The sequence below is a fragment of the Schistosoma haematobium genome, chromosome 1, assembly GCF_000699445.3.
Source record: "Schistosoma haematobium chromosome 1, whole genome shotgun sequence".
Taxonomy (NCBI): domain Eukaryota; kingdom Metazoa; phylum Platyhelminthes; class Trematoda; order Strigeidida; family Schistosomatidae; genus Schistosoma; species Schistosoma haematobium.
In genome coordinates, this window is record NC_067196.1 from 59,217,632 (window position 1) to 59,230,651 (window position 13,020).

A 13,020-nucleotide genomic window follows, 5' to 3' on the forward strand; every position below is an offset into this window, starting at 1 on the left:
ACAGAAGAAATCCAAAGAATCTTAAAACATCACAGAATTAAAGTATATTACAAAACAACGAACACACTACGTAATACTTTAGTTCACCTGAAAGAAAAAATCCCTTTCATGTCCACACAGAACTGCGTCTACAAATTAGGTTGTATCGATTGTGATGCCTATTATATTGGAGAGTCATCCCGCGAAATCTTGACTAGAGCCAAAGAACATATTAGGTACACAAAGAAACCTCCTAACAATCCTGTAGAATTGAACCAACTTCAAATTAAATCGGCAATAGCGGTTCATGCCATTTTCAACAACCACCAAATCAATTTTAAAAATATCAAAATGTTGCAAAAAGGCTTTTCCAACTACAAAGAAAGGAGGGTAGCTGAGGCGTTCCATATAATGCTTAATCCTACTTCTCTCAATAGAAAAGAAGGCCTTACCATACATCCTACTTAGACCATCTATCCTAACCATTCAGTCTGATCGTATTTACAATTTCACACTATTATATTACAAATTTAAACTCTATCCTTTCTTACCATAAAGGTCACACAAGTTTTCATTCTTAAACAATGCACACATACATACACACACAAATTTATATACATATCACTTATGAATCACCTTGACAGAAATGACATGACATCAACTTGTTCAGACCTGTTTTTGATTGATCCAATATTACTCTTGCATTGTTCCGTTGTACTATTTAAACTTGAACTAATTTTAATTTGGTTATTTATTCTCTGAAGAAGTGGCTTACACTAAGTCACGAAACGTCAGAAAATCTAATTTTCTACTCATTGGGATATTACAAATATATTATTTTTATTTACAACAATCAACCCAATGCTCAATTTATTCGAAAATATCAAATCAAACCTTGGTAATGATACCTACAAATTATACATCATTAGATCTCGGCTGAGTGATCCACAGGTTAAGAACTCGCACGCTGCACTAACGGTCCCGTTCCTGATCACGAGTTCGAGGAGTCCCATACTAGGACGGAACGGTTTATTAGTTTTCAGTTGTTGTCTAAATTGGTTTGCGATTTTAATGAAATCTCCCCAACCAATACTGATTGAATATTGTAAATATATACCTTATGTGGAAGAATATTCTACAACAATGATTGTGACAACAGTTCAAACAGCCAGAAACAAGTGATTACATAACGAGTAAACTCTGATAGGAATAAAATGAGTAGAGCTCAGTTGATAAATTAAAATTACTAATTTAGAAGACGGTTGAAATAAAACTCAATGATGTAATAAGTCCAACTATTGAAATTACTAAAATCTCCACAACGCCTCTTCTGATACTAATCAACATATGCTCACTAGTAACTGGCTTCAAGATGTATAACCTGGAGTTCTAGTGAGAAGCAGTGACCAGTGGAGTTCAACCAAGTCAGTTGTGAGATAGTAACTCACTAATGACAATAGTAGATGTGTCGCCCAATTTCGTGGGTTAGTTGAAGTTAGACATCTGGTTGTTTTTGCATTCAAATGAGTGTGTTTATGTACAAAAACGTCATAATATGACTATATAAATATTCGCAAGAAGTTGTTTAGAACTCTTTATAGTGAAATCTTGCCTTTAGTAAATGCATACAATTCGTGGTTCCGACAAAGAGTATGATGAGTTTAGAGTAGTTAGTGTGCAGTAGAATCCTCGTTTAATAAGATATCATATAAGACTGTTCAATCAAAGCCTTTTTCTTTAAAATCCCTTTTTTTCTATTTTAATTTAGAGGAACTCTGTTAAAGTTAGACATGACGACATTCGAACAACATGATAAATATACACTACCGACGTCATTAAAGTCTATGCCAGAATGCAACGATTCTGTGAGTTTTATATCATATCTATTTTGGTTACCAGTGTAGATACTGTTCACTTTATTGAACTTGAATATAACATTACTATTTCATTATAAATATTGCTACACATCATTTATTGTTCAAAATCAGTTTATGGAGACGGTTTTTACGATCAATAAATATATGTATAGTAACATTATTTTATAAGATGTTAAAAATCTAACGAATGCTAAGTTTGTTCACTTTTCTATTACCTTTGTGTCAGATAATATCTGAAGTTATTAAGTTGGACTACCCTTAGAACTCTAATTGAGGTTAGGGACGGACTTACAGATACCAGTCCGACTCAACGAATTAGTGTCATGAACTGACCTCTCCGTCGTAGATTGACATGATCAACAGACTATTCATGATTTCACGCAGCGTAGACTGGCCTCACTTTACCACCTCACCACCATTTTTCACATATCTATCTAGATAAACGAACAATTCAACTATTTTCAAGGGCTTACTGCAAACAATAAGTGGAGATTCTTGTCATTCTTGGGAAGGAAGATTTTCACTGTGCTTGTGTACAGTATATTTCATACTTACGTACACAAATCGCCCACTGATTATGTGCTACAATGGCAGCCTGGGTATTGTTTGTCGAATTATCTTTTACTGGTCAACAGATTTATATCACCATACGTACTCAGTTCATTTAAAGCTGTGTAAAAAATGTTTTTGGTATTGAAACGGAAAGTGAATGGTTAAAAAAAAGTTAGAACAATAAAAAGATAGCTGTATTTCTTCTCTCTACCTGCAACATTTGTGTACAGAACTATTGAGGTGTTGATAAACTTCCCATCTACGCCCTAATAAATAGACATTCTTAAGGTATAGTCTGGACATGCAAATCAAAGGCTGTTGAGGATGCCCTAAACAGACCCAACCTACTCTTGACGAGTTCCACTAGTTCGACGGAGTATGATAGAGACTTTTGATTATTAAACAGTAGAACACAGTGTTATATCTTAATAACGATCACATAACCTGCTTATTCTGTTTTGAAATTTGGGAATGACTGTCCTAGTATTCCAGGAATATGGGACACTTTCCGTATCCTGAATCTTTACAAACATTCCAGCCTGTTCCTAAATTAGAAGTTCTTCACCGTCACAGAACAGAAGAGAGAAGAAGATAGTTTGTATTTCAGGATGTCCAGTGTTCAGGAAGTTAGAGGTTCTCACTTAGGTCTACTTGGTCGGGTTGATCGGTAGTCACCGGCCGATAGACCACAGGGCCATCTGTTAGACTTTGTTTAACATTTAGCCCAGTTGAACTTTCCTATGTTTTGCTTTATTCATAGCTCAAAACATCTTTAGAGGTCACTCATTGGCATGTCCTGACTGATTGTGTCACTGAACTTCGGTATGCTGAGAACGCTTCTGAAGGTTATCATATTGCTTCTAATTCATTAGCACCCTCTGATTGCCAGCATTCGGAGGCCGTTTGAAGTAAATCTTCAGACCTATCACTGAATAATAAATTATGCTTTGTTTAATGGTCCTACAGTAGTTACAGAATAAGAAGTATGAAATACAAGCTTCCGTTGTTCAGACGTAATAACTAGACGATGTTTACTTTTGATAGACCATGATAGTTTTTAAACCATATCAATTTAACCTCAATCAAGCTAGTAATCAATCCGAAATGTTTACAAATAAATTAGGTTATCCTATGAAGGGTTTTTATGTTTTTGCATTAGAAATAAAAGCTATACAAAACTTAACAAGTTATTCTTTTTTACATACAAAACCAAAAAGAAACTGATAAACAACTAATTCCGTGAGAAAATGTGAACACGAATAACCAAGGTAACGTAATAGAAAGATTATAATACTAGATTACGTAACACGAATAATAACAATAGATTTGGTGAATGTAATAAAATGACTAAAATGTCATAGAGGTGTGAAAATAAATAAATTGATATGACAATAATAATAATAATTTATACATTCTGAAAATAATAATTACAGAATTCACGCCAGTTTACAGGCATGATCAATTTGATATAAATAGTAACATTAGATGTACAGAGCAAACATGTGATAGAAGAAAGTTTTAAGTATACTAGTTCAGTAGTTGTTTAGGTAGTACATGTATTACAGCGATCCAATGCATCAGCCGGGAATTTTTAATATTTCTTAAATAGACAGCCTGTTGATTTATGAACGGAGTAATTAAGGTCATTTCGTATACCAAATCGAATTAATGATAATTATCTACAATTCGAGAAATTACAACGAAAACAGAGAGCACGGAACAACAAAGCAGTAATTACCGAAATATATGAATCAGGTCTACCTAAATGCGTGTGTCATGTGACTCAGTGATATACTGTTGGTGTTATTCAAATTAGTTAAACATGCTGGGGATGGTGTTAACATAAAGTGACAACAAGTAGTTGGTTTTACTTAGGGAATGCACTAATAAAGATGGCTAAACATTTAAAGTTCCTATAATATCACTTGTGGAATGAGATACACTTACAGGCGCTGAAACATTCAATGCATCGATGCAGCGAACAAATAATGGGAGTGATTTTATCGTACGGATAGATTGTGGTGGGTTATTTCAGAATCTAGAAAAATTACAGTTGAAGTAATTCATATAAAGAGATGATTTAGAATAAGTTTATTTCACTAGTGCCAAGGAATTACGGATGTAATAATGAGGAGTATCTGCATATTGAATCACGTGGCTGGATGTAAAGGATAGTTTATTAAGTAGTTTGAAGAAAAAGATAAGGTTTATTTTCCTCTTCCATAAAGGGTCTAGCCCAAGTTTACAACATCTAGAATGAGTATTTATGAATAAAATAATGAGAATATAAGACATAAGTAAGGGGGGATGCAGTAATAACAATAATAATAATAATAATATTAAGGCCAAGGTAACGATAACGATAAAACATACTTCTTTTGTACGCATAGTTCTGGTTTGAGTTCATGGATGGTAAGAGCTTCATCTATTTTTAGGAGTGGGATACGAAGAAATCTAGATAGATTTGAACGAATCATATAAACAACCTTGAAATGAAACTATTGATCTGTAGAATGATTACAGTCGATTAGATGTTCAAGTATAGAACTCCTAAGTGCTTTCCTTTCACCCTTGTAGAACCAAACTTTTAACATATTGAGGAATATGGCACAACAACTATCTATTGTTGAATTATTTATTCTGAATAGTTCCAGTATTTTTTTTAAAAAAATGTATTTTTCACTTTCTCAAATCTCAAATAAGATAATCTGTAAACTTATCGTTTATTCATTAAAGAAGACGAATGTATTTGTAAAATCTCAGCGAAAGAATTTGAAGTGAATCCAACATTTCGCCTGGCAATCTGATCCAAATTTATTCTTATTTCATAGTTTCATAAACGTTAGCAAACAGATTATTTATATTCACCAGAAGAACTTTTTACTAACAGTCTATTGAGATAGCATGTTTTTCAATAAACATTACATTACATTAGCTCTATCTTTAGTTAATTTTTTTCTTTTTAAACAACAAGAATAACTAAATTATTGCTGAAAGTGAAAATTAAATGTATTCGAAACAAGCAACAACAACAATAACAAAAAAAAAGAGAATAACAGGGAATTACCATATTAAATTTGTGTCCAATTTAAAGAGAGAAAAAAAACACATTGTGATAGACAAGTGTTAATCTAATAACCTTATTAATTGTATGTAGTTTTATTAGGTTGTAACGTCTGTATTATTTAGTTCAATTTATTTTATTTAATAGAACAATGAAAAACCATATAGACATAAATCGGTGAACTGGTTTTAAGAAATACTGTTCACTGGTCAGTAATTATAATAAAGATATAAATCAAAATCAAGCATTGAACATCTATTTTATATTTGTCTAATATGATGTATATTTAATTCTTTTCATTAATCTCAATATCTTTTACAAGTTTTACAGCTTAGATTTTCCACTAGATTAACGAACTTACAGCAGTCAGATTATAATAAAATTGAGTCAATGTTTGTTTGTGTTAGCTTCTATAAATGTTTATAACAATTTTATAATTTTAATAGTTGAGATCATGAGTCAATTGAAACTAGATCATCATGGAAGATCTGGGAGCACTGGAGGGCTGTTTCGTTCCATTGTGGGACTCTTCAGCAGTGCACATCCACGATCCCGCCTCGTGGGATTTAAACTCAGGATTTATTGGTTTTGCACACGAATGTTTAACCACTAGATCACTGAGCCGGCATCACATGGTGTTAATGTCTAACTTCAACTAATTCACGAAATTGAGCGACACATTCACTAATGTCTTCAGTGAATTATTATCTCACAACAGACTCATGATCTCAATTATTAAAATTTCTATAGTATCCACAAAAAAGCCCATCTGATAATAATTTTATAATTATACAACTGAAGAGTTCTAGAGTTTCAGATGTTCAGAAGCTGTTTCTTCATGTTAAAATCACCGAAATATCCAAAAAACCTGAAGAATTATTTCTACACTTATAATACAATTAATTAGTGAAGCCTTGACTAATGGAAGAACAAAATATAAAAATATTCGGTTAAATAGTTTTCAGACAATGTAGTAGTAAGTAGAGATGGAATTTTGCACTTTATTGGTACTAAGAATTACAAAATAACTTAAAGATGTATTTAACCAATACAAATAACTTAAATCATCAATTAACAATTTTGTTTTATTTAAATGAATATCTTAGCACAAAAAAGAGATATCTAGTATGTAAAATGTAGGAAGTGATAGTGATTAGTTGTAATTAAACTGAACAATGAACTCTATCTTTATTTGAACGTTTATCAACAAAGCAATGGAAAGTTTCAGGTAAATTATTTCCCCACATACTTATGAAAAATAAATGTTAACCCAGCAACGTTGCGATTTACATTAAGATAACATTCTCAAATGAATAAATTTAATCATACGTTTGGTATTAAATAATGTGCTTTTTTTCTCTTTCCATACTGTGTTCTTCACACATTTGTTTTAGTCGCTATTATTGCTACTAAATTATTTCGTTCTCTTCATTATTCTTGTTTTTTTCTTCATTTCGTCAATTTAATTTGATGTGGCAATTTGGGTCAACATACAGCTGTACCAGGCCTTAGGTTGATTATATCTGACTGACTCAATGCTTTAACAATATTTGTTGACAATTTGTTGCAAACCATATCTTTTCATCTTTATTGACCAATTTTTACACATGTAAATGAATGCTGAGGTTCAATATACTGGATCTCTGATAAGAAGATAACTACAAAGACATGTTCTCAAGTAACCTGAATTGCGAGACTCCTAAGATCAAAAAAATCTTACCACATTTGCTGTCCATTATCATGCTATTATTTCAACAACAAAAAATTGTCCTAAGTATTGTCAAACTATCAAACACAATTTTCGGAAAATTTCATTTCATCAACATGTGTGTTGATGGAAGGTAACACCTCTTCAAATATCGCGTAGTATACTCGTAAAATAACTGTGTAAAGAAACGTCTAAACAACACAATGAATTTTCAAATGTTTTAATTTTATCATAAACATATAACTGAATATTTTATACTGAGTTTATAAAAAGTGAATTATTTGAGTCTTTTTGTGGTATGTACTACTGATGCCGACAGATATAAGTTGTAGTACATGAAATACTTGGAAGCAGAAGATTAAAGGTATTGAAAGAAAAAGAACGAGAACAGAGAATGATTACTATGGCAACAAAGGAACAATGAAGTTTGAAGTCATTGACTGATATTTTGCAAATGAAGTATTTATTGTAATTTCGTGTTCAAATACATTCAATTATTCTCAATTGTGTTCTCGTTCACTACACGTTCATTGTATAAATCGACTACAATCTATGGTTTATCATACTTGAACATATATAAAATTATCCAGTCGATCATATACTTTCAAAATGTACAATTCTAAAGTAATTTAAACAAGTTTTTTCTCTGGTTTTCAAGTTTTTTAGTTTTGTTTTTTCTTCTTTTTGGTCATTAATGTCAAATTGAACTAAATACAATTTGATGAAGTGACCTAAATTCAAATTTTATATGTTGTTAGCTTAGTAATAAATATATTAATTTTTTTCCTTATTTTTATTTAAAGCTTTACCATTTTAATAAATAACTTATATCTTGATTAGAATTAAATATACATTTCAATATTTAAACTATTAGATGAAGTTATTTCTTTTCATGAATTCTAGTTCCTTTACCAGATACAATTTTAGAAGGTATCACCTTGTAGACGAACGGATAGTTTCTTTAATTTATTTTTTGTTAAGAATGTATTTTGAATGGATTATTAATTTTTTTAACGTACATTCAATGGATTGTGGTGGACCAAAATTTATAATAACTCAGAATTAACAATAAAGTTATAACGTTCAAACATTAATATAATAGTATACAAATTATAAGTTATAAACACAAACAAAAGTTAAAGGACGTTACTTAAGTCAGCAAGTTGGTGCATGTTCCGTTGCGTTTGGTTCCAGAATCCACAATTATAAATAATTAATAATCCCAGTGAGGTTGTTATGATTCCAGTAATATAGTCAAGCGTAGAATATAATGGAAATGTCGTCGCTGTCTATAAATGTAGATGATAGATGTTTCAGAATTCAGTTAACGTAACCACAAGCAACGGAGAACAAAAGATGTGTGTATAGTAGTGTATTTACGAGCGGTTAACGACGTGTTACACAACGGAAGATTGTGTGTTCAAGGTCATACACTTAAACAACATGTACAATCATTTTGTGGTAAATGTACAAGTTGAAGTTTTTATGGTTTCCAAGACTGATATCTCCTTGCCAGATGCTAGTTTAATTTGACTCACTTAAGGACTTTTTTCCACTGATCCCCTAATTGGTTTTTAGTCTGCTGCTTTTTATCTGACTGCCAAAGAAAACGAAGAGCTACTAGTATCTACATAATGTCTATTAAAGTTTCCTCAAAAATGTCTAGTTTTTATCTTAATTCGTTTCATTTTATCATTTGTAATTTGTAGTGGTCATGTCACTCAATGAAGGAAATCAGTTTACTTGCTAAAATGCCTGATGAACGTATGATATGGATCTGCTATGTGACTCATCATTCTCACGAAAATCGTCCTAATCTACTTGCAGAAAGTGGTTGCATGGTCCCGACGGTAAGTAGTATCTCTCTGTAGTTAATTAACCCCCGAAATGGATTTTTGTCTAGATTAGCAGTGATTAAATGAAACAGTGTTTTAAGTATTGTTTTACTTATATGAATCATATTCTTACCATTTCGACAAACTTTTTCAATCAGTTGTCACAACTAATCATTTGATTCACAAATCAATTGAAGATGTCACTTGACACATCTCATAACAGTTACCCAGGCTTTGAGATTTTATCGCGTAATAAGTTACGTTTCTCAATTTGATGCTCTGAATTGTAAATATATTCGAAGCATTCCATAGTTTTCATCTGTAAGTATACAAATGTCAAAATATATTTTTGATTTACTTGAAGTGATTTAGTTGACTTGGCTGTATCGCTTATTTATTTCATATTTTATTTATCTTCATTTGTCAGCTAATAGAAATCTGAAAGTCATATAATTGTCTAATATTAAATCGATACGTCTGTGAACAATTATCCGAGGCTGCAAAGACTGATCTAATGTCGACTGTATCACCCATTGCAACCAATTTTTTCTCACTGAAGGAAGTTATTTGCTTATCCTATGCTCTTATTTTTAGCAACTAAAGTATTTGTTCAGCAATTCTTAGATGCAGATCTCCGTTGCTTTTATTCATGTGTGTGTCCATACACATACAAGTTGATGTGCGTAGTATAATGAGGTACAATCATTGCAATCGGTCTGGATTTTCACTGAAGCATTGACCTTGACTATTCAATTATGATTAATTGGATTGCGTGAAAGGTACTTGTGATCGCTAATTTGTTTTCGTTTAAATATAAGACTACTTGAATCACCACTGAAAAGTAAAATGAAGTTAACATATTTTCGGCCCGAAAATCGTAATACGTTTCGTCATATGGCTGCTTTGTAGTAAGCCCATTCAACTACTGTATTATTTATCTGCTCTCTGTAATTTATACACTTAATCCACCATGTAAATTTCTGTGTATGATTGAGCACATTTCTGCACATCAATTTTTAGTCTTTTCTCCCATCAGTTGTAATACACAGATAATCAATAATTTGTCCGTACTTGATTAGCACTCCTAAATATATATGGATTTTTAACACTCACGTACACACTCTTGGTTTCACTGTGTGCCTTCTTCCCATACGCTTGCGGATTTTACCAATCTTTAACAATAAACTATCCCTATAACTGTTGTTCAGGCTTTTGAATAATCTCGAGTAAATCCCTAATTCTACTAGGAGATTTAGTCTGCAATAAATACTCAGTTAACGGGATACTATTTACTGTAGTCAGATATAGGGTGAATTAGCATCTACAGCTTATCCATCAGCTTACAAATTTCAGTGAATAACCATTTTTCAACAATTTTGTAATTAAGAGCTTTCTACTGAGACATTAAAAACGCTCTTTCTAACTTTTAATTGAAATACAGATTGGAAAATGTGTGGATCTGACGGTAGCTTCAGATTAGTTACTTTCTAAAATTAGAAATCTAGTCATCCCTACCTTGTGGTTGTAATACTAAATAATATTGACAAAACGTTTTCTAAATAAATGTGGACACATGATAATTATAATCTAACATAACACGTTGGTAACAGTCTTAGGTACGTTTTGTTAGTTCGAACTATTATAAAGTGGTTGGATTTTATAAGCTTGGGAAGTATCACTGTTTTCCTTATAACATTTGATTAACAATTGATAAATATGAATGAAGTCCTAGTGACTACTTATAGTATGCAACAGAAAAACTGTTCACTCTTTGTAACATAAAGATTTATGTTTGAATTCTTGAATTTCATGAATATTTATCTGACAATATCAAATAACTTAGATTAACATATACCATCATTCAGTAGACATGTCATTTATTGCTTACAACGATTTTAACTATTAAAAAAATTCTAAAGAGATTGTCCAAATAAAAATGAAAATATGTTTATCATATGATTTCAAATGTCAAGGAAAAGTCCGACAATTGTAGGAAGAAACTATTATGATTTAATACACCAACTGACCAAAAACATATTTCGTTTTCAAACTCACATCTGGTACTTTTGTCACTAAAACATAGTTCACCAAAAGTACAGTAGATCCTCGAACAGTTGCTAAGTAAATAACATTGATATATTGTAATTTTTTGTCTTAGAAATTGAGATCATGCACACTAGACGAAAATAATTCAACCAAGCCGTTTGTTATAAATTTCTTAAATATTTTATCATGTCAAGTACTCATAATGACATATAACACTGTTGTAATAAATAACTGTTCATATTGATGATAAAACGTTGAATTTGGAAATATTTAATTATCAGAAGGGGTTTGTGAAGATTTTAAAAATTTCACAAATTGAAATCATGAGTCAATTGAAGCTAGACCACCATGGAAAACCTGGATGCGCACTGCTGAGGAGTCCCATACTAGGATGAAACGGCCATCCAGTGCTTCCAGTTTTTCCATGGTGGTCTAGCTTCAATTGACTCATGATTTCAATCTGTGAAACATTTAATTGTTATTCCTAATAATGTCCATGAATTTATCTGATTTTAACACATGCTTCTATAGAATTATTTAGAGGTTTCTAGTTGACCTATTTCACATAGTCAGTTTACCTCAGTTGTATTACAATAAGTGGTAAACATCTAAGTACAATCATACATTATGTCTTGAGTTGGTCATATGATTTTACATTATTGGTATTTCTTTTTCTATCTAATATAAAAATGAATAAGATTGGTAAATAAATTGACATGTGACGTTCCACGGATCAATATTTTGCACTCTGACATATTTACTTTATTAATGGAATAATTGAGGCGATAGTTTATGAGCAAGATAAATCGATGTTCTTTCTTTCTTTATTTTATGAAGATTACTCGTTAAACAGGGTGAAATTTTGTAATGGTAAACATTGAGGGATAACACTTATTTTCAGAGTTTTATGAACACATATGGAATAATTGAAATCGAACTTAAAAACCCATTCAATTATACCTAAGAGTTAATAAAAGATATAAATTTCTTTTAATTGATAGTATAGATTCTTATTTCTTTTGGTCAATGATTTTTATAAATATGATGAGTAGCTAAATAAGTTACATACTCAGTGGCATCTCTTTACAAAGTACTTGATTTCAAAAGAGGAAACGTACTTTATGTACTGAGGTTATTCATTTAATCATTTAGACTACTGAACAACCAATTCATACAGATACATTAAATTGATATTTATTGCTTTAAATTACTGAAGTTCTGTACCAGTCGCGTTCCAAACACTATTCTACAACTAATGTAATTTATAATCACTTTTTGTTGATGACTAAAGATAAAATCTTCCTAACGATGGTGTTACTTACCTTGGCGTACTAAATATAACGATTTTAAAAAAACAATGGTGGAAAATACCAGATGCCAGCTTAGTTATAGTAAAACATGTCTCAAGAAATTGTCTCAAATTGTTAAGACTTATACTTAGATGTTAAACGCTACTGAACTTTAAGGTCATGATTTCGTTTTACATCAATAAAACTAGTACACTAATAGATGCTAACAATGGGGAATATAAAATATGCCAATGGTTGGCTTTCAACATAATTTCGACTATCACAAAAATAAAATTTACGACAGAATCCTAGAGGCTTTTTCTATAAATGTATCAACTGAGAAAGTTGTATCTACATAGTAATCAGCATATCACTCAATTACATATTTTATGTTCACTTAGTATTGTTTATTGGTATCTTCCCATTGATTATTAGGACTGCAATTGATCAATCTCCTATTGGAATACGTGCATCCTGCCTTAATATTGTCTAAGGTCACAAGCTTTATAAGCAATGATGGATAGTGGCTAGCAATGGAATCCAGGAGTGCATTTCGTCCTGTTTGGGACTCGTCAGCTGGATGTATCTGCATCTCAGAGAGTTGATGTCCACTCAGTAGCTAATTGGATAACACAATGGCGTTTGGAGTGAACGGTACTGGGTTCGAGTC

The 13,020-nt window shown here is 31.5% G+C and overlaps 1 protein-coding gene across 1 annotated transcript in view; it reads left to right on the forward strand.

Annotated features, from left to right (window-relative positions):
- Positions 1 to 13,020, forward strand: part of SEMA6A_1 (Semaphorin-6A) — a 91,061-nt gene that overhangs the window by 49,600 nt on the left and 28,441 nt on the right. Inside the window, exons 4-5 of the mRNA XM_051209212.1 lie at positions 1,748 to 1,844; positions 8,890 to 9,030. Of these exons, the coding sequence (XP_051074644.1) occupies positions 1,748 to 1,844; positions 8,890 to 9,030 (238 nt within the window). The remainder of the gene's footprint in view (positions 1 to 1,747; positions 1,845 to 8,889; positions 9,031 to 13,020) is intronic.